The sequence below is a fragment of the Macrosteles quadrilineatus genome, unplaced genomic scaffold, assembly GCF_028750875.1.
Source record: "Macrosteles quadrilineatus isolate MER2022 unplaced genomic scaffold, UCM_ALF_1.0 Scaffold_1__1_contigs__length_201487025, whole genome shotgun sequence".
NCBI lineage: Eukaryota > Metazoa > Arthropoda > Insecta > Hemiptera > Cicadellidae > Macrosteles > Macrosteles quadrilineatus.
The window spans coordinates 193,788,013-193,815,963 of record NW_026542594.1 but is presented as its reverse complement, the minus strand read 5'-3'; the positions used below and the strand labels follow the sequence as shown (position 1 = coordinate 193,815,963).

Genomic DNA, 27,951 nt, shown 5'->3' with positions numbered 1-27,951 from the left:
AGAGTTTCTAACAAAGGAAAAAAATGTTTCCAGTTTTCATTTGTTTTATTTTGTGTTACTTTGCAAGGTAAATTACAGTAAAAACACCCACAATGTATTTTGACACATGTTTTTATACATATTTACATCAAGCATTAAAAAAAACTAAAAAATAAATAATTAAACGACAGTATCCTAAAAACCACAAAATATACACAAAGGTATTGTCAGGTACTTTCTTAGATACAAATGTGTTTCTTTTAGTGAATTTCCCTCAGGGAATACATTAAATTTTTATCAAACAATACTCCAGATGAATTTGAGCTAAATTTTATATTGAGTTCCACAGTGATATTATAACCTAAGCTGGTAGCGTGATTTTAATTTCAATTGGAGTTCCGGGGTCCGGCAAATAGGGCGAATGAAGACTTAATATTGGCTGATCCAACAGTGACATCATGACTTTGGGTACAGTTTCTTAACTGGGCTACCCTAATGCTAATGTAAGTAAACCTACATTCGATTTTTTCATCATCAGCAAGTTTGGTAAGTTAGGTTAGGCTATAACAGTTTAATTTTATAATTGATATAGTTAAACTTATCGAATATCTGCATCTGCCACTGTTGAATCAGCCAATCAAATGACTCCATTTCCTTGTTGCGGGAACTCCAATTGAAATAAAAACTATGCAAACTGGTAAGATATTACACGTGTCCTCAAATGATCACAGCACAGTTTCATACAACATGAAATTCCCTGTTAGTCCAATCATAGACAAAAAGAATTAAATATAGACTGTCAGCCGTGCTGCGGTTACCATAAGTTCGGGCGCACACCGCTGTAGTTTACGTAGCGCGTACGCTGTAACTACCGAGGCAATCCCAGCGGTGTGCGCCAGTACCTATGGTAACCGCAGTCTAGCTGACGGTCTATATTTAATTTTTTTTGTCTATGGTCCAATTAACTGGTCTTGGTAAACCAAGTACTCTGCATGACATTATCTGAGGTCTAAGTTTCAATTATAAAGCCATTTTATACATACAACCATAGGTAGCGAAAATTAACGTGTCCAGTAAACGCCAATTGACAAACATATATTTTTTCAAATATGTTAAATAACTTCTTGATCAGCATAGTATGTGTTATTAAATTACCTGCAAATATTCGGGTAGTATATTTGAAAATACAAAAATAAGCATAATAACAATTGTAAAGTTATCAGACTTTTTTATATTTTCAAATATCAACCGAGGTGTTTGTTCCAAAATCCTCTTATACTAAATTTATATTAGTAAATTTAAAACAAATACTAAAATGCACTGCACAATAATTTAAGTTTACAGTAATTTTGGTTGTAAACCAATTATATATCTTCGAAACCATAACTGCCATGTTTTATTCTTATATACATTTTATGTACATGGCTGCACCCGAGTAAAGAAAAATTAAAAGACTTTCTAAGCTCTGTAGGTTTTACTTAATGCATACAAAAGTCAGTGTAATCGATTTATCACAATTAAATTAGGAAAGGTAATACGGTACATAAACAAAATAAATATCCCCCGGCGAGGACTATAAGCGAATTTCCATTTGCCTGATCGGATTTTTATTTAAATGTTCTTAGGTTTGCTGCTACAAGGAATGTAATGAAGTTTTTTTTGTTTTGATATAAATAGCTGGGTATGAAATAAATAAACTTACCAAATTTGATCAAAATGTAAAAAAAAAAACAAGTTACCAGTACAGCAATAGCTTATTCCCTATATGGGAAATTCCTAAGAGCAGATACAAAGAGGTTTGGTACAATCGTATACTACACTTTTTAAAATGTACCACATTGGTTGTCAAAACATTTAGGGCAATTATTTAAAGTGTAAAAAAGTGAAATAATAAAAATTAATATGAAAATGTTCAACAATAAATTAAACAATACTTTGTGAAATTAACTTTGTAAAATCACCTTTCATGCACGTCTCAACGTTTTCATCCTTAAGCTAATTTTACGATTTACCTGGGAGACATTCCTGAGGTAGGCTATCAATGTTACAAAACGAATCGCAAACGATGGATACTCAACCGCACAGATATTCCTTAAGGAAATATAAGATCAGCTGCACTTTGGTATATCTACACACGTTGACGTCACCGTACTCTTTAAAGCTAGATCATACATCACTAACACTAACGCAGGCACAACAAGTGTTCTGCCGCAGCTACTATCACGATGGCTCCTCTACTTCAGGTTGTAAGGTGTACGTCCCTTGATAGTATTGAATCACCAATTCAGGACATCGTAAATGTGCCTCCCTTGCCGTTACAAAGTCTGTGTCTTTACTGCCTTTCCTGAAACAAACATGATTTGGTGATGAGATTAAAATTTATTTATATATTATTATTTTAAACTTATCCATAGTCATTAGTTGAGGACATTCAAATTGTGCATCCAAGGCTAGGTCCGGTTTTAGACCACGATAAATAAAACTTCTGTAATAACGTAAATTGAAAACAACTGTGCACCTTGAAATTAATATATTTTCTTTAAGTTTTAGGGTGAAAAAAAGTTTTTAAATTATGTCTATAATACAATAGCAGCCCTAATTTCTGTTTTGTGAAAGAACAAAAAATTATGCTAATATATTTTGTTAATATTAATATTGATGATCTTAATTTAACATATGATATCATTTTTGTTATACTTCGTTCACAAAATTTTGTTAAGGGGAAGCGATTCCATCCCCTCCACTCGCCCTGACTATGAAACAACAGCCGACAGCTGATCTATACATTAAGTTTACAAAAGTGGCGGGAGAATGCAAAAAACACTCCCCTTAAACCACCTAAATTTTGTGAACCGACTATAGTAAGGTAATATTGACATGTTTGTGTTTGGACAATCACTTTTACGACAAATAAACATTTAATTTAATTTTAATAAACTATATTCTAGTTCTATCATCACTCTTCTCATTGTATCAAGTATGTCGCTAAGTGTAAGAAAGGACCATGTGGCCCTAACTTTGCCTGAAAAAATTATGTTTCATTTCATTTCAAATCTTCATAAGGCTGGTATTACACTATCATAGATCTACGAAATATATCTATTATCAAATACATATGATTACCAGAAAATTAAAAACTAAAGCCCATGGAAAATATTTCAATACTGCATCTAGTTTACATTTAAATCAAACCACATTTTCAACCGAGCGAGTAGAAAGTAACATGTACCATTTCATATGCAACATCAGTTCTCCCGTAGATTTTGTTGCTCCAATCACTCTTTCTGGTTCTAAATTCCTTTCGAAGCCTTGAGGTCGGTTGTCGTCCTGTAAATAATTTGTTTTCTATCATAACTGACAAGAATTATACTATTTCATAATAATAAGGTGGCAGTGATTTTATTAATTTCAATTTGACTACCCAAACATAGACATGCGGTTACAGCTTACTTTTTAAATGGGAAACTTTCTAAAATGTATGGGAACAGATAAGGGGAAATTTAGTTTTAAACATGTTATGAACTTGTATTAACAACTACAAGCACTTAGGTTAAAGATACTAAATTGCTGGCGTTTGAAATAAATCTAATGAAGAGAACTTTTATTTACTTGATAACATTGGGTGCAGGTTGAATCAAATTTTTTGAGTGGAAAATCTATAAAATAGGCAATTCCTAATGGAAACTCTAAACTTGTTAATCAGAGATACGTCTAGAATGATGTTACTTTGTCAATTTTCAAATTCCAACCGAGCATCAATGTTTGAAATTTGTGACCAAAGAGAAGCAAGGTACAGTGGAAACATTTGGTACACTTACGGTGTCTAGCACCATACTCCGTCACAAAATTTTTGTGGTTCCAGGGGAAGTTCCCCCCACTTTTTGCGTATTATGTAGCAGCTGTTTGGTGTTTTGGAAAACCTCAACTGGGCCCTGTTTCATAAAACTACTAGTCTAGTATTTACTAGTCCATGGACTAGTAATACTAGTGTATTTTACAAGTCTACGTTTCAAAAACCTACTAGTGTAAAATACTAGTTACTAGTGTAGGGACTAGTATTACTAGTGTAGGGACTAGTATTACTAGTGGTTTTTACTAGTGTAGACAGCAATGAGTTTCATAAAGTTTTACTCTTGTAAATTACACTGGTAAATACTTGCCATTTTCTAACAACCTCTCTACACCCGTATTATTTGAAGTAGACTAGTATTTTTGGAAAGAGGGTTATTTCATTACTCATATCTTTTAAAAATATCTTTTAAAAATCTTTTATGAAGTTCTTTTTGCAAGTGCAAATTGGCTCACGTTTGCAATCAAAGATAAAAATAGATCTGTGAGTGCTAAAAATTATTTGATATAAATTACAATCAATAAATGTGGCGTAGTACAAAATGAGAGAAATATAAATTTATAATGTATGTACAATCGCACTATTAGAATTAATTATAATTAATTATAAGTTATTTTTTCGTTGAAAATTTTAGTCCAATTTTACTTGAGTTCATGAGTTTGAGTTTTGAGTTTCATAGTTATGTCAACGCTATCACAGAGAAAAGATTTTTAAGCTTTGAGAGAAACCAAATTAAAACCGCATACCGTATTGCATACAAAGATGTAACAAATGTATCCAACATTGCAACATTAATCAGATTATTTTACACCCAAGGCTCTCGGTTTTATTTAAAGACATTTTAATAGGAAATAATAGTAAGACAATTTTAAAGAGGAGTTGCATTGTATTTTTTGAGGTGCTTATTATTTGCTTCCCTAAATAGCTAAAACCCTGTGATGTACTAACAATTTTGTAGGCCTATATTTGATTTTTGGTCGTTGAACTGAACTGCTTATCATAAAAACATTAGGCCTACTTTTAATCCAATTTGGTATTCTGAATTTGTTATTCAAAGTAATAAAAAAATTAGACGTTGATTATGTTATTTTAATGTAAAAACATGTACAAGTTTAATTAATGGAATAAAAAGTATAGGGAGTGGCACGGATTTGAACCAGGGACCCGCCATGTGCGCGATGACTAGCGAGAACTCTACCTCAGAGCTACGCCCTGCCGTATCGACCAGCGAGCACGGAATATCAATTTCTATTCTGTGCTCTCTGGTATCGACTAACCCATGTTTTACTATACTTGAAAACGTACTTCTCCATTGCTTGTTACGGCGTTGCAATTATTTGTTACATCATTAAACGTTTAGGCTTATTATTCATGGTTTGTAGACTCAAAATTAGAATATCACCAAATGGTTTCTAACCTAAATATCCTTATGCATTCGAATATTTGAAAACATAGGTAAGGTTACTTGAAACCGTTCCAATAAACAAAATGTCCTTAGACGATTTAATTACATTCAAAATTTGAGCCTTCTTTTCTTTACTCATAGCAAGCTTAATTTTATATGTGAGAATAAAACAAAAACCATACAAATCACAGCGAATGCGGCAGCAACAGATCAACTTCCACCCAACTGTTGAGCGCCGCAACTAGGCCTACAACCGGCTACTACAATCACCGTGTTGATTGCAGCGACGCGACGACGCGGCGCGGCTCATTAATGAACATAAATAATAGCGGTTTGATAAATAATGTGTGATTGTTTTACCTATGTGTCTATATAGCTATTAATTAAAAGAAAACACTGCGTTTCTACAACTATTTACTTTTTGTATCAAATGAAAGCAAAATTAAAACCCTTTACAAAGGATTTGAAAACCCGTGATTGAGGTTAGAAATTTGTTTTGAAAGTTTACCTTGTAAAGTTGGTCACGTGACTAGTAGTTTTGGTCATGTGACTAGTAAAATACACTAGTATTTACTAGCGGTATAAAAACGTTTATGAAACACAAATTAGTAGGACAGGTAAATACGGGACTAGTATTTACTAGACTAGTATTTTTATGAAACAGGGCCCTGTTGAGCTATTATTTTAATGGTAGGACGATTAAGTGAAGGGGATGGATTTCTTCCGCTAAAACAGCCTACATTTTGTGAACAGAGTATAGTTGCTGGAGTCCAGGGCAAAGTTCAATACCACCCCACTCGCCCTCATGTACTACAATACTCTCGGTGGAGGATGAACCTGAGTCCTGTGCGACAGGAATTCCCGCACAGGTCTCACCACGCAGGCTCTTCCTTGCTAGTTACAAGTATATTTACGGCACAACATACTACTTAAGTCGTCCCAGAAGCAAGTTTCCTCTGTATCTTACTTCTCTTTGATGTGACTTAGTTAACAATTCTCCACCAACTTAAGTTAGAATGTATTATCCCAACATATACATACCTTAATAACTTCACCACCTAGAATGTTAATTTCGTATTCACTCATGTGGTCTAACAAATTGAATGGGTTTAGGTTCTTATTTTTTGACAACCTAGTCAAAATTTCTTTCTTCCTACTTTCTTGGACTAACTGTCTACTTTTTTCAGGTTCACTCAATATTTTACTGGTTGAGGGTTTGGAAGTTTTTAGCAAAGATAATGCACTATTTGCATTATTGTTTTTAAGAAGGGAGTTGTTCTTCATCGCTGGTCGTTTCAATAAACTAGGGCCGGGGGGAGCAGGTATCAGAAAATTGTTTGTGGCAGTAGGATTTATTTTCTTTGATTGTGGACACAAAGATATTTTATTTGGACTTAAATGATTCAAATTATTACGAGGCTTGTCAGAAATGGTTTTGACACCCATTACACCCTGATCATTCTTTTTAAATGCCATTCTAATTTTCTTATTACTTCCTTCATCAATGATTTCGATTGGCCTTTTTTCAGGCATAATATTTGACTTTTTCAATAATGATTGAGTAAAATTATTCGTTTTCCCGCCAACTTGGATTTGATTGCATACGAGGTCCAGTCTTTCATCAGTGGAGTCTCCTACATCAATGTCGATATCACAATTTTCCTCGTTGGTATTTTTATCTAACAAAAGTTCATCTATATCTATAAGGAGTGGGTCATCATCGTTGATTTCTATTTCTTTGGGAGGAAGAGAAGTTTGAGTTATACTGCGATTTGAAGAAGAGGGTTGGCTATTTTTGGGGGGGCTGTATTTTGGATGTTCAACTTTAACTCCAATATCTTCAAATATAACCGATCCACCTTCTTCCAAAGGCAAGGGAGGAAAGTCAGGTCTTGAAGAGTATAGTTTCTCTCTAAAGGGCATGGTAATTTCCGCATATTTTGATTTTGGAATTCTAAGAGGATTTTTCTTAATTGCTCTTTTCTCTTTATTAGGATTTTCTTTAACAATTCTTCTCTCTTTACCAATGGATGAAACTGAGAGAATTTTGCAAATTGGTGTTGAACTCGAATTATTTTTGGACACATTTGACTTCTTTTCTTTACTGGAATAAGGTTGTTCTTTAGCAATATTTGAATCGGAATTGGTTTTTTCATATTCTTCAAAGTTGTACGGATCAGATGTGTTTTCGGTTGCAGCATTGCTCTGTTTTTCTAACTGTGCGGCACTTTCAATAAGTGATTTTTCGATTGTAAGTATTTCATTTGCTGCAATCCTCGAGTCCAAAACAGTAGATTTGTGAGGTATTGGTGCGGTGCTTTTCCTTGCCGTGGACTTGATGGCACCAGGGAGGTCACTCATAGTAAGTTCACCTGATGAAAGGTCATCTTCAATGGACTCAAGTAGACTCACATAATCCTCATCACTCGGAATATTTCTATCTGAAGACACGGCTTCTGACAAGGCGAGAATCTGAGCCTTGATTGAATCATCCAGCTCTAATCCACCAGGGTCAAATCCTGATCCCTGAAAAAGTATTCAGAATATAAAGAATACATTAAATAAGTATTTATGAAAGTTCATACTTGTATTCTCCATTTCATACGTGCAATACTCTATAAACTGTGTATTTCAAGTGTGAGTTTCTAGTCTGTTAAACGTAAGAACCTGCGAAACTCCTATCTTTTTACTTCTTCCTCAAACTATTTTACTACTACGCCAATTTGAACCATTACAAAGACAAAATATAAATAACCAAGTAAAGATACCAATCTAAAAAGCATTAACTCACAGAAAAAAGTAAAATTTACTTTATCGCTTTTATCAGAGTCGCAGAGAACAGTTGGCGCAACCCGCTAAACAATAAGCATGTTATGTTCCCAGTAACGCAGCTAACCTCTCTCACAAACACCCACACACCATCATCATTGTATCTCTATGAACAAATCTTGGACATATCCCGATCACAGCAAAATTATAGCATAATTGCACAAATTAATTGCAAAAACCTTAGCCATCCTTAGTTAGAAATATAGTAGGGCCTAAAAGAACAGGTTTACAGTAGACTCCCTCTTATGCGGACACCTTTTAACCCTCCGAGCGTCACTCGTCAAAAAATCGACGCGCAACACACTTTGTGTAGTGTCACGCGTCGATTTTTTGACGCACGAACATCGTTTACGGCGAAGGCTCTACGACTGACTGAATCGGATTGAACTGGATCGAGTTAGGTATCGTTCTTTTCGTTAGATTCTACGCTTTCTCCAGAGGTCTGTCTCTAAGCGCTTTATGTTCTCCGAGCCGATCGTAATTGTAGCAGACAGCTGACGTGCGTATTTGTAAACAGCTAGGTTACCCTCGGACCGATGACTGATGTGTTTTATTACGTTTATCATTGTTTTAGTGTTAAAAATCAAAAGTAGTGATATACGTGGTGCATTATAAGAAGATTTAAGTGATTTTGAAGGGCTGGTTGATGATCCTGAAGAAGTAGGTAGTGATATTGATGTAAATTATCAGCCAGATTCCTAGCTATGGTTAGGCTATGCATTCTTAGCTAAACGCTATGTACTGAAATCTGTTTTTTGCCCATAACTTATTTATTTGTAAATCTACTTCCTTATATTATTATATATTTGTAATCCTCATAAAATTTAGAACAAAGTGGCTATTTTCAAATATTTATAGGCCTATAATTTATACAATTTCATTGAGCGCGAACTTATTATTTTTTTTGAAAATTTTCCAAAATATTTTTTTTTTTACCTAAATAATTTTTTTGAAACAAATGTTCCTTATGTTTTATGTATAATATTGAAGCCCATGATTTTCCAAACAAAATGGTATATAGAACAGTAGAATTAACATTGTTTTAAGCTTCTCAGATCCGTTTTAATAAAACCTTGCAAATGCGCCAAAAATAGGCGGACATTAAGGCCTAAACTATGGACACTCGGAGGGTTAACCGGATTGCACTCGACGGAAATGTACTGGTACTGTAACGACTGTTCTCGTGGGAAAGATTTGAGACCAGTGGTCTCATGTCTAAACAATGCTCTCCTAAATTTAAGTCGAATATCACCGTAAATGGTCCTTTTAATGAGTTTTTGGGGACGTCGGCTTAACCGGAAAACCCGTTATCCGGACTGGCCTCGGTCCCGAGGAATCCGGATAAGAGGGAGTCTACTGTAAGTGTAAATAATGTATACTCTTGGTCTGGGGCCCACCTAAAAGAAATTTTCAAAAACCGATCAGTAATTCCTAGGCTTTAACATTGATTAATTTACCTCTACTATTTTCTTTTTAGGTTGGTATTCAAGCGTGTTGTCTCTTTCCTTTAGGTATTTCAATAGCGAACAGTTGGACTTGTTACTATTTGAAGGACCTTTCTTCACTGTTGATTGAAAGGAGATTTTCCTCTTCCAAAATTCCTGTATCAATTGTTTCCCAACTGTCTCCTCGGTCTCCCACGAGTTATTGTCACTGCAAGACAAACGATCCAACTTAGATACCACATTTCTATCAAATAAACATAAATATCAAACACACACAAATATACACATACATATCAAATATTTTTCCGTTGAGCGTTTAAATAACAGTGACAGAAAGGGATACATTTGATGGTAAGATATTTATAGAAAATTTGTAGAATATTTCAACATAACAATAAACCCCCTTCTGAACAAACTTCCGTCAAACAAATTCCAGATTGTTAGAAACCAAAATATAAAAATGCATAAAAATTGGAAAACTATCCAGGCTATGTCTATATTGTCTACCTTGGCGTGGACAGTAGGTAATGGGGCAGATGACGGATCTCATACTGTAGTAGAGCAAAAGTTCAGAAAACTAAGTACAGTAGAGTCCCGCAAACTCGGCGTAATGTGGACTTGAAGGGTGCAGAGTTTGTGAAATGCCGGGTTATCGGGAACTAGGGTTAAAAATAAGAACAATACAATTTTTAAGCCTTTTAGCTGCCTTCTTTATTTATAGTTATATTACAAGTCAGGATTAAGTCATCAGATATAGTACAACAAATCCTTGGTACGAGTTGCGAATGATTTGACTTGAGCTGGCTTAGGTCCATATTTAACTCGGACTCAAAAAATCACTAATTTTCTGAGCCAGGTGATAGCCGAGTTATCCAGACTGCCGGGTTATCGAGTGCCGAGTTTGCGGGACTCTACTGTACTTTTAATTATTTTAAGAAATAAACTATGTGTTTACGGCTTGTAGATTTTTAAAGTATAGTTGTTAAAAATCACAAAAAAACCTACTGTTGTAGATCTCTTTTGAAAAAATAGCCTTTAACTCCAATCGATAATTAACTGAAAAACCAATTATGCAGCTTAATGTTGTTTAAGAAAACTGTAGAATTTTCACTCAGGATTTAAGCTTACGAGGAAAGCTCATTTCATAGCTTCATTTTCATAGCTTATTACAAGATTCACCTTGACGAGTTTGTAGGCTCTGGAGAGTATTTTGTCAATTTGCACACAAAACTCTAGAATTTGTATTGTCCTATTGAGAGTCTTGATGCAGTACAGTACAAAGTATGATAATAGTAGACCTATATAAAGCCAGCTTAATCCATAATATTTATAGGCTCAAGTAAAATTAAAATGAATCAATCAAAACTAAATGAGATATCACTGAAATTAAATAAAATTACTTCATTTCAAGGCATTTTTTGAGAAATGGGGTTGTTTGATGCAATACATAAAATAGTTTTTAAAATACTGATTTCTGCAAACTTGCGAATACATTTTTGTAAAACTTACTCAGAGTAGCCTCTCCACTTGAGTAGGTACTCGGTGGTCCCATTAGCATCACGAGAATCCAGTATCTTTTCTACAGTGAACGCATTTGCTCTAGTTGTCGCCTGTTTTCCTATTAAGCCACCTGTGTTATTAACATTTCAATAAAAAAATAAATAATAAACAACAACTTAGGCACAATTAGGCCTATTGTTGTATAAATTGTATGACAAAGACGTTAATTTTACTTCCACAATAAGTTTTTACGCTTTTCTAAAAAAGTTAAACAGCAAAACAATATGCCATTGCAGTTTTTTTTAGATGATCAATGGACGAATTCACACTTGCCGTCAACATTTTAATCACATGCTATTTTATTTAGGATTCTGGCCATTGATGAAATATTGTAGTAACCAACCACATTAACTAAGATATACATACCATTGAATTCATGATAAGTTATTTAAACAAAATATTGATCTTCGTTGAAGATTATTGGAAACACACTAAACGAATGAATCTGACTTGCTATGTGTGAACAATCTACAATATTAATGAATATTTGTTAGTTTACCTCTTCGACATAAACATTACATATTAAACTATTGTATTAATATTATTGCGCTTTGACGACATTAGGCGTGATAATTTTTAAGATAATTCCAATTTGAACATGCAAACCATTGTTGCGGCACCACAAATTGTTTATGAAGCCCCAAAATAAACAAGTGCAACCCAAGCAACAACTAAATATTGAAGCTTAATTGAACAGACATTACCTTATTTCACGAGATCTCTCGTCAGAAATAGCCAAAAGAAACTTAACTGTTAGCAGCACAAACATGGGTCTCGTAATAAACTCTAGCAATCAAGCTGCATAAGACGAGTCTAAAATAACACAATTAAATATTTTTTAAAGTCTGCGTTCAACTATTCGGCTGGTAAAAAAGTGTGTTTTAACATTACACGTTTGTAATTAAAATCAAAGTTATACTTAATTTGGTCTGGTATAATTCAATAATTTTACTTAAAAATGTGAAAATTAAATAAACTTAGACCTAACACAAACAATTACATAACAAACAACTAGAGCTTAATAAATGATGATTTACTTTCAAACGCATACCACAAAATAAAATACCTAATTGAAACATGTTTATTATGTTATCATAATAACATTACTATTATTTGTTCATCGACACCAACCTTTTTTGCATCGAGCATAATGTGATAAATGAGTATAGTAGCAGTCTGACATTTTAGAAAAGACATTAATTAGCTTGTTGGATTAACCAAGTACGTATTGTGCAAAAGAAATACAAAATCTTCTTAGTAGACAATTATGCTATTCAAACTTACCTTTTGTGGTCATTTTTTAAGGATCAATCCACGATTCTAGAGAAGTCATTGGGTTCTTCGAGTTTGATGACAAGAAGAAGAACATAACTGTAAAAATAATGTTTGACAATGTTAAAATTTGTCTATTAATTATTCAATACATTACTACAATACCAGTATAAACACACTGTAAGCATTCAATGTACTAAGCTTTTAATTGTAATGACGACCATACAAAGGTAGGTATTTTAAGCCTAAAAATGAATGGAAATGAGTGTAGGATGAGTGGATCATGTAGTCACTGACTAAGGCTGACATGTTCGTTTGACAGGACTGTTAATTAATAGCCCATACAGCCAATGTTAACAAAGGGACCTACAGTTTAGGCTATAGTGAAATCTGAACCACATTTTCCCTTGTTGAGCGGAGTGAGCGAAGCGAGCGAAGCTCTTATACGTCGACTCTTATGCATTTCGTAATACGCAAACTCCTCCTAGACGGCTGAATCAATCGTTTTCAAATTTTGCATGGTGATAAAGACCATATCGGTGAGTGCCAACATCTATATGGCGTTAAAAAATTCTCTCAGGAATCCGCCCCACTGGGTCTCAAAGTTTCAATGTAATCCTTATGGAAGCAGTATTTGACACATAAACCAAGACATGTGATCAGCTGTTGACTTTTGAATGCAGTAGATAAATAAATAGCTGATAACATTATTCTACAGATATTAGAACAGAAACGGTATGGATCATAAATATAATAAAATGACGACACTAGTTAGTACTAAAGGTGAGCAGTCTGGAGTGTGGAAACTGTTTATGACGATTAGATTGAGGTATCTGCATTCCAAAAACTATAAGGCAAGGGAGGAAAACGGGCCCGCGACGTAGGAAGTGATGAAGGAAGTAGTCAAGACGAGCTGTCCGGAGTGTGGGATCTGCTTATGACCATTATATTAAGGTATTTGCAATCCTATGATGCTATGGGAAGGGAGGAAACCAGGACCGTGACTTAGGAAGTGATGAAGGAAGTAGTCAAGGCTAGCTGTCCGGAGTGTGGGAACTGTTTATGACGATTAGATTAAGGTATCTGCAATCATAAAATGCTATGGAAAGGGAGGTAAACAGGTCCGTGACGTAGGAAGTGGTGAAGGAAGTAGTAAATGCGAGCAGTCCGGAGTGTGGGAACTGTTTATGACGATTAGGGCAAGGTATCTGCAATCCTAAAATGCTATGGGAAGGGAGGTAAACAGGTCCGTGACGTAGGAAGTGGTGAAGGAAGTAGTAAATGCGAGCAGTCCGAAGTGTGGGAACTGTTTATGACCATTATATTAAGGTATTTGCAATCCTATGATGCTATGGGAAGGGAGGAAAACGGGCCCGCGACGTAGGAAGTGATGAAGGAAGTAGTCAAGGCGAGCAGTCCGGAGTGTGGGAACTGTTTATGACGATTAGATAAAGGTATCTGCATTCATAATATGCTATGGGAAGGGAGGATAACGGGTCCGCGACGTAGGAAGTGATGAAGGAAGTAGTCAAGGCTAGCTGTCCGGAGTGTGGGAACTGTTTATGACGATTAGATTAAGGTATCTGCAATCATAAAATGCTATGGAAAGGGAGGTAAACAGGTCCGTGACGTAGGAAGTGGTGAAGGAAGTAGTAAATGCGAGCAGTCCGGAGTGTGGGAACTGTTTATGATCATTATATTAAGGTATTTGCAATCCTAAGATGCTATGGGAAGGGAGGAAAACGGGTCCGGGACGTAGGAAGTGATGAAGGAAGTAGTCAAGGCGAGCTGTCCGAAGTGTGGGAACTGTTTATGACGATTAGGGCAAGGAATCTGCAATCCTAAAATGCTATGGGAAGGGAGGTAAACAGGTCCGTGACGTAGGAAGTGGTAGAGAAAGTAGTATAGGTGAGCAGTCTGGAGTGTGGGAACTGTTCATGACGATTAGATTAAGATATCAACAAACATAAAATGCTATGGAAAGGGATGTAAACAGGTCCGTGACGTAGAAAGTGGTGAAGGAAGTAGTAAATGCGAGCAGTCCGGAGTGTGGGAACTGTTTATGACCATTATATTAAGGTATTTGCAATCCTATGATGCTATGGGAAGGGAGGAAAACGGGTCCGGGACGTAGGAAGTGATGAAGGAAGTAGTCAAGGCAAGCTGTCCGAAGTGTGGGAACTGTTTATGACGATTAGGTCAAGGTAACTGCAATCCTAAAATGCTATGGGAAGGGAGGTAAACAGGTCCGTGACGTAGGAAGTGGTAGAGAAAGTATAGGTAAAAAAGAAAGTAGTATAGAAAGTAGTATAGGTGAGCAGTCTGGAGTGTGGGAACTGTTCATGACGATTAGATTAAGATATCAACAAACATAAAATGCTATGGGAAGGGAGGAAAAAGGGTCCGTGACGTAGGAATGATGAAGGATGTAGTCAAGGCGAGCTGTCCGGAGTGTGGGAACTGTTTATGACGATTAGATTAAGGTATCTGCAATCATAAAATGCTATGGAAAGGGAGGGAAACAGGTCCGTGGCGTAGGAAGTGGCGAAGGAAGTAGTCAAGGCAAGCTGTCCGGAGTGTGGGAACTGTTTATGACGATTAGATCAAGGTATCTGCAATCCTTAAATGCTATGGGAAGGGAGGTAAACAGGTCCGTGACGTAGGAAGTGGTGAAGGAAGTAGTAAAGGCGAGCAGTCTGGAATGTGGGAACTGTTCATGACGATTAGATTAAGGTATCAACAAACATAAAATGCTATGGGAAGGAAGGAAAACGGGTCCGCGACGTAGGAAGTGATGAAGGAAGTAGTCAAAGCGAGCTGTCCGAAGTGTGGGAACTGTTTATGACGATATTAAGGTATCTGCAATTATAAAATGCTATGGGAAGGGAGGTCACAGGTCCGTGACGTAGGAAGTGGCAAAGAAAGTAGTAAATGCGAGCAGTCTGGAGTGTGGGAACTGTTGATGACGATTAGATTATGGAATCTGCAATTTTAAAATGCTATGGGAAGGGAGGAAAACGGGTCCGCGACGTAGGAAGTAATGAAGGAAGTGGTCAAGGCGAGCTGTCCGGAGTGTGGGAACTGTTTATGACGATTAGATAAAGGTATCTGCAATCCTAATATGCTATGGGAAGGGAGGTCACAGGTCTGTGACGTAGGAAGTGGCAAAGAAAGTAGTAAATGCGAGCAGTCTGGAGTGTGGGAACTGTTGATGACGATTAGATTATGGAATCTGCAATTTTAAAATGCTATGGGAAGGGAGAAAAAAGGTCCGTGACGTAGGAAGTGATGAAGGAAGTAGTCAAGGCGAGCTGTCCGGAGTGTGGGGACTGTTTATGACGATTAGATAAAGGTATCTGCAATCATAAAATGCTATGGAAAGGGAGGTAAACAGGTCCGTGACGTAGGAAGTGGTGAAGGAAGTAGTAAATGCGAGCAGTCCGGAGTGTGGGAACTGTTTATGATTATTATTTTAAGGTATTTGCAATCCTATGATGCTATGGGAAGGGAGGAAAACGGGTCCGGGACGTAGGAAGTGATGAAGGAAGTAGTCAAGGCGAGCTGTCCGGAGTGTGGGAACTGTTTATGACAATTATATTAAGGTATCTGCAATCATAAAATGCTGTGGGAAGGGAGGAAAACAGGTCCACGACGTAGGAAGTGGAAAAGGAAGTAGTCAGGGCAAGCTGTCCGGAGTGTGGAAACTGTTTATGACGATTAGGTCAAGGTATATGCAATCCTAAAATGCTATGGGAAGGGAGGTAAACCGGTCCGTGACGTAAGAAGAGGTGAAGGAAGTAGTAAGGTGAGCAGTGTGGAGTGTGGGAACTGGAAACCGTTTGTAGCGGTTAGATTAATGTATCTGCAATGCTGAAATGCTATGAGAAGGGATGGAAGCATCCCCACGACATAGAAAATGGTGAAAGAAGTAGTAAAGGCTAGCAGTGCGGAGTGTGGGGAATGTTTGTGACAACTAGATTAATATATCTAAAATACTAAATTGCTATGGAAAGTGATGAAAACAGGTCCACGATGTAGGAAATGGCTTAGAAAGTAGTAAAGTATGAGCATAGTGTGAAAACCGTCTATGGCAGTTAGATTGATGCATATTTAATCCAAAAATGCTATGAGAAGGGAAGGAAACAAGTCTATGATGTAGGAAATGCTGAAGGAAATAGTAAGGCTTGCAGTGCAGAGTGTGGGAACTGTCTTTGGCAATTACATTAATGTATCTGCAATCCTAAAATGCTATGGGAAGAGAGGGAAATAGGTCCACGACGTAGGGGGTGGTGAGGAAGTAGTAAAGGTGAGCGTGTTGAGTGTGGGAATGGATTAATTTATCTGCAATGCTAAAAAACTATGGGAAGAGACTGTAGACTGTAGGTTAAAATAGTTACGAAGCACGAATCGATACATATTTTGATACATGCAATCGTTTATAATAGTAATTTACAACTGAGTTGACAACAGCTGATTTTTACTCCACTTCCTAAAGAGTAAAAATGCTACTTTAGACCCGCAACGCATGCATTACAAACGACTGGTATTACTGCAGTATGACCAAAACAATATAATATAAACCCTTGATGACTCCGCTCAATTTTGTGGATGCCTCTGCGAACGCCACCTAGTAATTTACAAATTGGTCTGATTATCGGGATAGTACTGAGGATAGTCTATCAACTGTACACGACATTTTTAATTTGGTATAATCTGCATTAAATCATTTTTCACAGATAGCCAAGGTTTTGAAGAAAAATTTACTAACCACGGTACCTATACCTAAAAATGGAAAAATCTTAATTCACTTCTAATATTGGATAACCTTTAAGAGAAATTACGACTATTTGTATTTCACAATATATTGATTCCTTGTAGGCCTAGGCTATGCTGTTTCATTAACCTAAGCTCTGCAAGATGCACTCAGTCGTCACCTAACTACATGCAGTGGTGGAGTGGGGCGGGAATGCTTGGGGACAGCATTCCCCAATCTGCTTTTCTCAAAGAAATCTTGGTAATCTACTTATATTTTTACGTGACAGTGGTGAGCATTCCCGCACTGGAAAGTTTACGACTAAGTTACACCACTGCGTACATGGGGACCAAACTACACACTTGAAAAGGCACAATTTTTCGAGAAGAGCTCTATGTTAAATAAAATAAAGTGTATTACAAACAGGAAGTCTCATGTCATCGCCGTTAAGCGTAACTTTCGTGGCAGTTTCACAGTCCCATAGATAAAATCCATAAGTCATTGGCAGGATTTTAACCTGGGGGATCTCACAGAGCGATGCCCCACGCTCTACCAGTAACTTAGACCAGTTTGCTTCTAAACTGTCACCTTTTAAAGTCTGCCAAGATACTTACTCACGGGGCTAATTTGAATTCATAGGCTAATAAATATAGGCCTAATGTAAGTTAAGATAATGCCAAAGTTGTTTTAGTTTGTGTCAATTAGAGTGGTCTAGCCTACATTATACTAACTTAGGAAATCAGGACTCAAATTGAGGTCAAATTAGGGATGTGCATTGATAGTCGTTGTTTTCAAAATATCAATGTTTTGCTATCGATGTTGAACGTCTTTTACATCAATGGTATGTTACAGATTTTTTTGTTACACATCGATTTTTTCTTTAAACTGACTCAAACATCGATGTTTATGGCCTTGGAAGTAGACTATTGAGATAGCCTATGGATGTTTTCCATTCATTTACTGAAGATTACAAAAAACATAGATGTTTTGGTCCCAAACACATCGATGTTTTAGCAACAATGTTGTCGGTACATTGATGGTTGACTTCAATGTTACCACCAATGGTCAAACGTTGCTGAAAAAGTTCTACAAATTGGCATTGACTTGATCAATAGGCCTAGCTAATGTCATGTACAGCCTAGGCCTGATTTTATTAAGATTTATATAGGCCTAGGCCTAAGTTAGGCTAGATGACAGTTATCAGCTTAAAAACGTGCTGTACAAAACCTAGGACAGATTTAAAAAGAGTGTTATTTCATAATATTGAGTCATTTCAGTTGTAGCCTAATTATAAGAATAAACAAGACAACAATCATAACTAATCTTACCTAGACTTTGGTCCAATATTTAAATTACCTTCAAGTCCAACTGTAGAAACATTCATTTGACATAAATCAGACTCATGATTAGTTATAACTACAAAATATTACTTGGTCAACATCATAAAATTATGTTCAGTAAACTGAATTTACTCAAATAAATGAGTAAATAGGTTTGACGCCTGACAACAAAACATTCATCTGCTGAAACTGAAAGGTGAGAATTTCTAGGTTAGCCCGGTAATTTTTTTCATTTATATATTTTTTTTCATCAGCGTGAGTTTAGCGGGCTTTTGATTGGCGAATTTCAGCACATACGTTACTTCACAATGGCGTCTATGGAGAAGGATCCGATCCAGATAAAGTTGAAACGGATGGGATGTTGACAACTTACATATGTTTCAGTATGCATATAATAATTGTTAGTTCACTGTGACTGTATAAAACTTCAAAATGTTTAGTTAGAAGGCTTGTGACGAAGCATTGGACCTCATAACAGAAGAGCAGTGGTGTTTCTAAGGGAGTGGCTGTGGAAAAAGGTTTAAACATACATTTCGTCCTAAAAATGTTACGGAGATTTTTGGTCACAGTTCTAGAAGTTAAAAATGGTTTTAAAATAGTCGCCAAATGGGAAACGGCTTCAAAAATAACTAATTTTCTAGAGGAGGGCCATACCCTTTCTTACTGGGGTCCCACATCCCCCGAACAACAAAACTATCAACTCTTTTTAAATTGAATTGAGTTCCTAAATGGAAATCATCCCAACACAAAATTTATCTATGAGATCGGAGCTTTGGACAGGCTCCTAACAAACCGTTTACTTAAATGCCAATTGTGAAAACACAAAATAATAACATTGAAAATCTTTTGACAATCAGTTTTACTTAACCACAGAAACATCAGCATCTAAGCTTGATCAATTGATGAAAACTATGCTCAAACTAATTCTTTAGGTACATCAACTTTTTTTGCCCAGTCAATTGCAGTACTTAACGAATCTTTTAGTAGCTGTTCTTTTACTTCAAGAACCTTCACTCTGTCCTCATAGTTAGATTTTTCTTTGGTAAGTGACTGTAATGTGCTTACAAGTTCCTTATCCGTCATTACGCTCTGACCAGCCAATTCAAGCTGTTGTGCATCTTTGTTGAGTTTATCAGTTTTTTGTATCGTTGTTTCTAAACTTGTGAGTGTATCATCCATTTTTCTCTCGATTTCAGCCATCATTTTTGACAACGGTGACCCAGCCACTGGGTCGAACCGAACGAGTTCTTGGGTGTTCGGAACTTTGCGTTGTACCAGTGGTGTTCCGGGACTTCCGCACAGATCACACTGGTCCAGTACTTCCTTCTGTAGCAACCCAACAGCTGCTGAAGGCGGCTCTGGTGGAAGATTAGGTAGAAGGGGCCACAGGAACGTCATTAACGACAGTTTCTGAATTTTACGACTCGTTCCACCATTCCAGTGCCTAGTTGCCTCTTTTATACTTTTCAACTGGTCATTTACTTGTTTGTCAGATGTCATCTAAAATCATATACTTTTATTTTATTATAACTAAAAATAGAGTTCATAGCTACAAATTTCTTAAAAGCATATCACTACCGAATCAAAATATGAGTTAATTGATTTTGTACTTACCTTTAAAACAGAATCACTGAGAATTTTCTGATTTGTGTTATGTTGTCAGTTGGATGTGATTGTATTTGTATACAATAACTAGCTGTTGATATTTTTAAAGAAAGAGATAACACCTTGGAAAAGTACTGAATATAATTAAATTTGAATAATCAGCTGGTTATCCAAAGTATTAATAGAATTTAGCAGTGGGTTTGTTTCTTGGTCATGAGTTTTTTGACCAATATTTTGTAACAACATACAGGATTGAGTATCATGATAGCGGCTTCCAAGGTGAAAATAGACTATGTACTCTGGTCTTGGGCATGGATGTCCACCAATATGAGCTATAGGGGGCTTGAGCCTCCCCCTCCCCCTATGAGACCTCACGTTATCACATTAACCATGGATGGTGGGAACTAGTACAAAATTAAATACCCCCGCCGCAGAAAACCTCCAGACTAAGCGAATTTCAACTTGTCTCATACATTTTTACTAAAAATAAGTCATATTTATTCCCAATTTTAATAACATTAGATTTAACGAGTGCTTAGGTTTGCTACTACGGGGAAGGTAACAAGTGTTTTTTGACCATACGTCAATAGTATAGGATGAAATAAATAAATTTGCCAAATTTTATCAATATACAGGGTGCGGCAGAAAGAACTCCCCTATTAGGAAAGCTAATAAAAACAAAACCAAGTAAGATATGACATTTTTATTGCTATTAACCAAAAACACACATTATGCCATTTAAAAAAATATAAAATTATAGTGCTTTAAATAAAATGTCGTTTTAATAATCGATAATTTAAAATTATCGTGTTTTAAATAAAATGTCATTTAAATGGCGGCCTCCAGTGTTAACACATTGGTTCAAACGTTCCCGGTAGTTGTCCATTACCTTTCGGGTCATGTCGGGTGAGATGGCTGAAACTTCATGCCTTATTCTTTCTTTCAGGGCTTCCAAACTTTGAGGGCGATGTTCGTATACCTTAGACTTTCCATTTAAATGACATTTTATTTAAAACACGATAATTTTAAATTATCGATTATTAAAACAACATTTTATTTAAAGCACTATAATTTTATATTTTTTTTAAATGGCATAATGTGTGTTTTTGGTTAATAGCAATAAAAATGTCATATCTTACTTGGTTTTGTTTTTATTAGCTTTCCTAATAGGGGAGTTCTTTCTGCCGCACCCTGTATATCCATAAACAAGTAAACTACAACAGTTTTCATTTTCTCCATAAGAATAACATGGGAATTTTAAATTACACTATTTTTGAATTTTCTCCGTGACTGTTAGGCATACAACGGCACTTCAATATACTTAATTATTTATTTTTTTAAGCTCTACAAAACGGTTTAAAAACAAATTGCAAAATTTTGGTTTTTGGGGTGAAAAATGGAAAAAACCCCATTTTTACCCCATTCCCATGGTCCGATTATGCTGGTTCGCGAACTCGTTTGAAAAAAAAAAACGTAGGTTTACACGTTTGTACAAAATTTCATAAAAATCGGATCATCTTTGCTCGAGTTATCTTGCTAACAGACATATATATATATATATAGATATATATATATATATATATATATGAATTTGAATGGATGGTGTTTTTGGCCTCTGGGGATCTCAAAACGAAAAATTAAATCGGTCCCGGGTCCAGGTCTTACCATGAGTACTACCGTAATAGCTTATTCCCTAAATGGGAAATTCACTAAAAATACCTAGGTAGGGGAGAAGTTGAGATAAATTGTGTTGGGGAGCCAAGTACCACTTGAAATATCAGTGGGCTACAGCAATAAACAATTTGAACAATAAATTGACAAAGCAAATTTAGTTACAAAAATGTGTAAAATGAACAATTTTTTACCCAAATTTAAACATTTTTCGAGACTCCTTTTTTACTTAACTTACTTTACTTCTTAACTGGGATTATTTTGTAGATCCCAGACACCCCAGTACCCCTTAAGGCATAGGTAGATGGACGCTAGTGGTCTTAGGAGATATTTGTAGGTTACAGTTCTAAAATATGTATTGCTGCATTCCATTCGAAGCATCAGCCACCATTCACCAATTTAACGAGCTGTTGTCATCTCCTGAAGACCAAAATTAGATATCGTTAGAATCGCTCTATTTCAAACTATTGCCAATATTTTAATTTATCTTTTAGCCAAGACTTAAAACTCAGAAAGCTTTTCTCATTGAGCTAAAGCCAAGGTACAGGATATCTTTTAATCTGTGGTACAGTACTACTACATTCATGTGCAGCTTCATTCATACACTACCGTACGGAAGAGATATCTATCTGGATAAGCCATTTAAGAACATAAATGTTGTATGTGATTCACTACACTATGGATCAGCCATTCTCAACTCCAGACTCAAATTATTACTTTTGTGTTGGACTGTCGATTTCTAGTGCTGTATACCTTTTGGTACTTCCCCCTTTTTTCCCATGTAAAATAATTTATAATTTAAAAATTATAAAATTAGTTTTATAATTCTTCTTAAATCGACGTGAGGGGCTCTCCCACAATCCCCCACTCCTTTGCATATCAGGTTCTCATCGGTTTCTGACCAGCCCCCTGAGACGTTAGTGGCAAAGACCGTTTTGGTTTTTGACAAAATTTGTTTTTAATTCTCTTAAAAACACTAGAAACAAGTTGCTTGGAAACAGTATAGTCTATCTTCAAAATTTTATTGTTCATCACCAAATCTTTACCACACCGAACAAAAAATGTTGTAAGTAACTTTCAAAAGATTTATTCTTTACAAAATTATGAAAAACCATTAATATAGTTAATAGCATCAAGCTGATATAGTATATTTCGTACCTAGGGCCGAAAATGAGGTTTTGCCGGCTCGAGATAGTTTTTAAGTTCGAGACGAAGTCGAGAACTTAAATCGATCGAGAGCTGCAAAACCATTTCGGTCCGTGGTACGAACACTATTTTTCACCACACTTTACCCTATTACCACTATTCACCACTATAATAATGCACACTGATAGTCAACACAAATACAACTTTAAGGTTATGTGAAGAAATAATTTGAGGAATCAGCAAAAATAAAAATAAATAGTTGCTAGGCAACGGTGACAATAACACAATTCTATTGCAATGCTATGGATTTTGATTGTGTATTTAAAATGCATTCATGTTTTAAGTAAGTAAGCGGACAGCTGATTTTGCGGCCCCGGCCTGTAAAAACCTGCTCGGTCCCCAAATTATGGACAGCTGGCATCGCCAGCAAAACGTAACTTTCGGCCACCAATTAACGTATGTAATACAGCCAAAAACATCATAGTGTGGTGAAAAATAATTGATCCGCTTTTTCTGTGCTAAAATTTGGTAGAATATAAAATATAAGAATTTTTAGATTTTTCCAGATTCAATAACCTAATTATATTAGTTACCGTATTACCTTTTTGCCTTTTGTGATATAGTTTACCCTATGTACATTTTTCCAGCATGTCTGGCATCTTCAGGAAGACTTGTTATCTTCTTACACCACTAACATTAATGTCTATAATATACCTAATGATATAGTTTACCCAACGTACATTTTCCAGCATGTGAATGAGTAACTTGATGGCGGAGTCAAGGTGGTAGGAGGCCATTCTCCTGTCTATAAACTTGGATACCCTCTACCCAGCAGTCAAAAGTGGCACACACAACATCCTCAGTAAAAAGAAATAATTGAAAGACCTACCATTGACTCCTCTGTCCCGTTACTTGTTCGGTCCAACAGTGACACTAGTGACTAAACCGAGTGGAAGTGTATTAGTGTTAGCCAAACGTACTGACAAAATGTACATAGGGTAAACTACAACACCAAAACACAGGCAAAAAAATGCTCTGAGCAAATAGAAAATTTAACTATGTTTTTCAGAAGTGTGACCTTAGCTTCAATTTTTTAAAGTTAAACAAACATGTTGAGCAATCCTATAGTGAATTAGCTGGAATTCCAACCACTATTAATCCAGTTGATAAATTAAATCTTAAACTTCACTATGCCGAAGTCTGGTTTACCTACGTCATAAAATAAGACGCAACTTAGGACGATAACTAAGTGTGCAAACATAAGTCAATGACAACTATGTTTTTACTTTACAAGAGCTGTAACATATAACTTAGAAATGATAATTAGAAAGAGTAGTTACTTATCTGATTGATAACTAAACTGAAAAACATTATTACAATAGTTCTGCTTTACTGTTGCAGCAATCAAAATTCAATGTCAACCTTCAACAAAGTGAATGCCCCGGGTAAAAATTCACAAGCTAACAATTCCGAAACAAACCCTCCAAAAGAACATTCCAACGAAAGTAATTACTATCATACTTCACACAATTTACAATCCTTGGAGGGCCAATCAATGGCAAATATGCATGAAATGGATGCGGCAGAATTGGAAGGCATGGTGGCAAGTTTGGACATGTTCGATAAAATTCTGAATCAAGTGGAGTCTGTGAAAAAATCAAGAGAAGCTCTTTTAGTTCACAGCATGAAACTTCAGGAAGATATAAGACTAAGTGAAGAGATTGTATATGACACCAGTGGAGTTGAGAGGTTAGAAAACGCGAACTCAAAAGCAGAAGAGAGAGAAGACATATTAAAAACATTGGAACAGATGGAAACGCTTCTATCACATCCTATGTTGAAGGTGATAAAGAATTGGGCGGACACATTAGAATCTGCATTAGATCGAAACAAGAAAAGAACAGACTGACGGTAAAACAATGATTGGAACTGCCGTAAAACCTACCGTATAGATGAAAATAAAATTACACTTGTTACTGTTACTATTAGGTACTAAAGTATAATGTTTTCCCAGATTAAAAACTTAAATTAAGCCTAAATTAGTTATTACATTTTTGCATTTATTTTTTTATATTGTGTGTTTCTACTTCAGTGACATTTTTTACGTTTTGAAAGGGAACGGTAACAAACCCAGGTCTTATGTTATTGATGTTGTAGTTTATTACTGTAAGTTTTGTTAGCTTGTGTAGAATCTTCTGGGTATTTTTTATTATCTTCTTACATAATATTATAGAAATCAGTGTTAACAATGTCAAAAGTTGATAAGAAAATCCTCTGACGATGCCACAAATTACAAAATGTGCATCGGGCGATATACTATAACTTCAAGAACACAGACAAGTTATATAAAATATGGCTTTAAAACAAAACAAAATAGGAATATGTAACAAATTATACTTAAAACCTTTAAACAATTTGATCAAGTTTAGATTATAACCCTGGATAAGTTCTTAAGGCAAGGTCAAATCCATTAATTTAAACTTATAAATATAAAGTATATATTAGGTTAGGCAAGAAAGGTAAAATATACTGCCACACTACTTAATATTTTAAAATAAGAAGTTAACACCTTTAAATGAAGGAAAATAGTACAATGTACCTTAAATAACAAGTCCCTCAATTGTGAGTCACCCTTGATAACAAGTCTGTCTTTTTGATGATTCCCATAAGAATTCCTAAACGCTATTGAGGTTCTATACTGTAGTAGGATAGCTTGGTTTGTTCTATCCAAGTGTTACAATTTTATTCAAGAGAAAAGAATTAAAATATTTTTGATGGTTTGAATCAAGACACAGTTGGCCTTGTTTTTTTTTTTTTTTTTCGTATCGGGTGGTAAGAATTAGCTAATCAAATTGTACACAAAATAAAGCTTTTGTCATTAATTCAGACCATGGTAGTGATCTAAATCTAATATTTTACATTTTTGGAGAAATTTAAACACATTAAATTTTTCCAACCTGGAATACAGTATGTTGCAATTGCTCTATGAAAAGAAATGAAATAGTTACAAATGCATCTGTTCTATGAGGTTAACATTCATAATTAAATAAAGTTTTGGATTTAACAATTTATTTAAAAACTAATACTAAAAATGTATACCTCTCAAAATAATCTAGCTAAAATAAAAAATGATTTTTACGTTACTTATTTTTATTTCATAAATTTTCTTTCAATAATATTTTTTTAACATCCTTTTACATGATTACACTAAAAAAATTATATTCCACTAAAACTTGCAGACTATACAAATTAGGTTTCAGTATTTAAAAACCGTCAAACCAAACGGTTTACGCTGTATAATATTTTAACGATTGTTCCGAGGCAACTTTCGGTTAAGACTCCATGTGATTGATACAGTGACTTTGTATATTTGATTCCCCTCACACATCTATTATTAAAACTCCAACACTATTTTTAAACAACGGAACTGTTGAATGTCACTGACACCAACTTCAGCATGCTTCGTTTGTCACATGTGGCCTTATTTTTGTTATTCCAGTTAATGGAATCACACTCCATTCCAGTACCTTATCACAATGGTGAGTACACTCCATTCCAGTATTACCACAGTGATGAGTACCATTTTTGGTTTAGTTAATTCTGTTTTGTTACTGAACATTGTAAATAAATACGTAAATATTTTTTGGTAGTTTGTGCATCATTAATATTGTTTGTTTTGTGTTTTAGTTGTTGTTTTGAGCGATCATTATTTTTGAAATAGGGCGGTTTACATTTTAAAATTTTGACTTATATTTGACTAAGAAAAAAAAATTAGAGTATAATCAGTAGTCATACCATTAAAGAGTTTTTAATACTTGTAATATTATATTGATACTATTTAAAATTTGGATTTATCTGTGCAATCAGTACTTTCTTGATATTTTAAAATCACAAACAATAGTACATAATGTACACAAATTAGTTTATTATATATTCAAAATCAATTATCATAAATTAGTGGTTATTAAATTCTATCATTTTTTAAAGCAATAAAACTCCAATTGTATTGAACAGTTCATAACTACAATTGTACGATTTGATTTATATTGTTTGGTAATATTTTTTTTTAAATAGCCTAGGAACTTTTTTAATGTTTTTTTCTGACTTCGCTATATTAGCATAGCTCACTTTATTTTGTATAATGTTATAATGAAATCTCAACACTAACCTATAATATAACCTTACAAAAAGGAGTGAAATGCTCTTGAAAATATGTGTGTGTTTTTTATATTAAAGAAAGCTAATTATTATGCCATGTTTATTATCACTATCTAAAGTAATTGGAAGCAGTATAAAAGGGAAAACAAAATTAAAACCTAGCTCTCAGAAACTTGTGAAAGATTCAGTAGGTGAAGGATATTATGTCGAACATAAATAAAAATAACCATTAACAAGATGAACAAAAATATATATTTGAGGCAAGAGTTAGACATTATAAGCTTTGTATTAAAATTATGTTTTACATATTTTGTCTTTTGACAATTAGATAATATAAGAGTAACCACTATTCACTAACAGCTTTTTGTTTGCTAATTTATAACTTAGATTGTTGAAAGTCTTTGACTTTTATTTCGTTAATCAATGAAAAAATTGCAAACAAATCACTCTAAACTCCAATTTTGGTCCATATCACTTTCACGTGGTTTTAAATTTTACATATCAAAGGAGTAATTTTTACTCTAGATTGTGGTACAGTAAAGACCTGTTTTGCTAGAAACGGCTGGTGCGTCTAACGCTCAATGATGATCGCTTTGCATTGTTTTAGGTAAGTCTATTTTCCAGAAGTGTCTATCGCTAACTGCCACCAGCGTCTGTAACTGAGCCGCTAGCGTCTATTAGAAGGAGAAACACTACCTTCTCCTCTGCTGTTATTGGATGTGGGGTTTTGTTCAAAGACACCACGTGCAAATCCTTTTAGACTAAACTTAGCACAAAGTAGAACTGAAGTAGGACTTTTCTGTGTTCGCACAACATTTAAAAAATCTCATCATCCAATTCCTCAGCTAACAAACACTATTTGCTTGTTACAGCTCATTTCACAAACAGCACTTCTTTCGCCACCAAAGAAAACCACTCACTGATCAAACAATCGCAAG

The 27,951-nt window shown here is 35.1% G+C and overlaps 4 protein-coding genes across 7 annotated transcripts in view; 2 read left to right on the top strand and 2 right to left on the bottom strand.

Moving 5' to 3' along the window:
• Positions 1–36: 36 nt before the first annotated feature.
• LOC128993042 (uncharacterized) lies at positions 37–18,608 on the bottom strand. 4 transcript variants are annotated; one of them, XR_008490736.1, is made up of 8 exons: positions 18,450–18,608; positions 12,353–12,439; positions 11,018–11,138; positions 9,521–9,716; positions 6,276–7,760; positions 3,209–3,306; positions 1,992–2,323; positions 37–1,134 (listed from the first exon to the last, which is right to left on the bottom strand). XR_008490736.1 is itself a non-coding variant. In XM_054416807.1 (7 exons), the coding sequence occupies exons 2-7, from the start codon at positions 12,363–12,365 to the stop codon at positions 2,200–2,202; spliced, it is 2,037 nt and encodes a 678-aa protein (XP_054272782.1). In that variant the 5' UTR covers positions 12,366–12,439; positions 18,422–18,608; the 3' UTR covers positions 1,561–2,199. The 4 variants fall into 4 exon arrangements, 3 of the variants coding, with proteins under 3 accessions (XP_054272782.1, XP_054272774.1, XP_054272791.1); XM_054416807.1 differs by lacking the exon at positions 37–1,134 and having other exon boundaries at positions 1,561–2,323; positions 18,422–18,608; XM_054416799.1 differs by lacking the exon at positions 37–1,134 and having other exon boundaries at positions 1,561–2,323.
• Positions 18,609–19,273: 665 nt separating this feature from the next.
• LOC128983439 (uncharacterized) lies at positions 19,274–20,151 on the bottom strand. Its single transcript, XM_054402731.1, has 2 exons — positions 20,048–20,151; positions 19,274–19,933 (listed from the first exon to the last, which is right to left on the bottom strand). The coding sequence occupies exon 2, from the start codon at positions 19,931–19,933 to the stop codon at positions 19,349–19,351; it is 585 nt and encodes a 194-aa protein (XP_054258706.1). The 5' UTR covers positions 20,048–20,151; the 3' UTR covers positions 19,274–19,348.
• Positions 20,152–22,707: 2,556 nt separating this feature from the next.
• Positions 22,708–24,894, top strand: LOC128983437 (uncharacterized). The gene is made up of 2 exons (XM_054402729.1): positions 22,708–22,775; positions 24,257–24,894. The coding sequence occupies exons 1-2, from the start codon at positions 22,771–22,773 to the stop codon at positions 24,762–24,764; spliced, it is 513 nt and encodes a 170-aa protein (XP_054258704.1). The 5' UTR covers positions 22,708–22,770; the 3' UTR covers positions 24,765–24,894.
• Positions 24,895–26,297: 1,403 nt separating this feature from the next.
• The window catches only part of LOC128993012 (sideroflexin-2), a 32,581-nt gene continuing 30,927 nt past the window's right edge, over positions 26,298–27,951 (top strand). Inside the window, exon 1 of the mRNA XM_054416767.1 lies at positions 26,298–26,394. Within this exon, the coding sequence (XP_054272742.1) occupies positions 26,313–26,394 (82 nt within the window). The 5' untranslated portion in view covers positions 26,298–26,312. The remainder of the gene's footprint in view (positions 26,395–27,951) is intronic.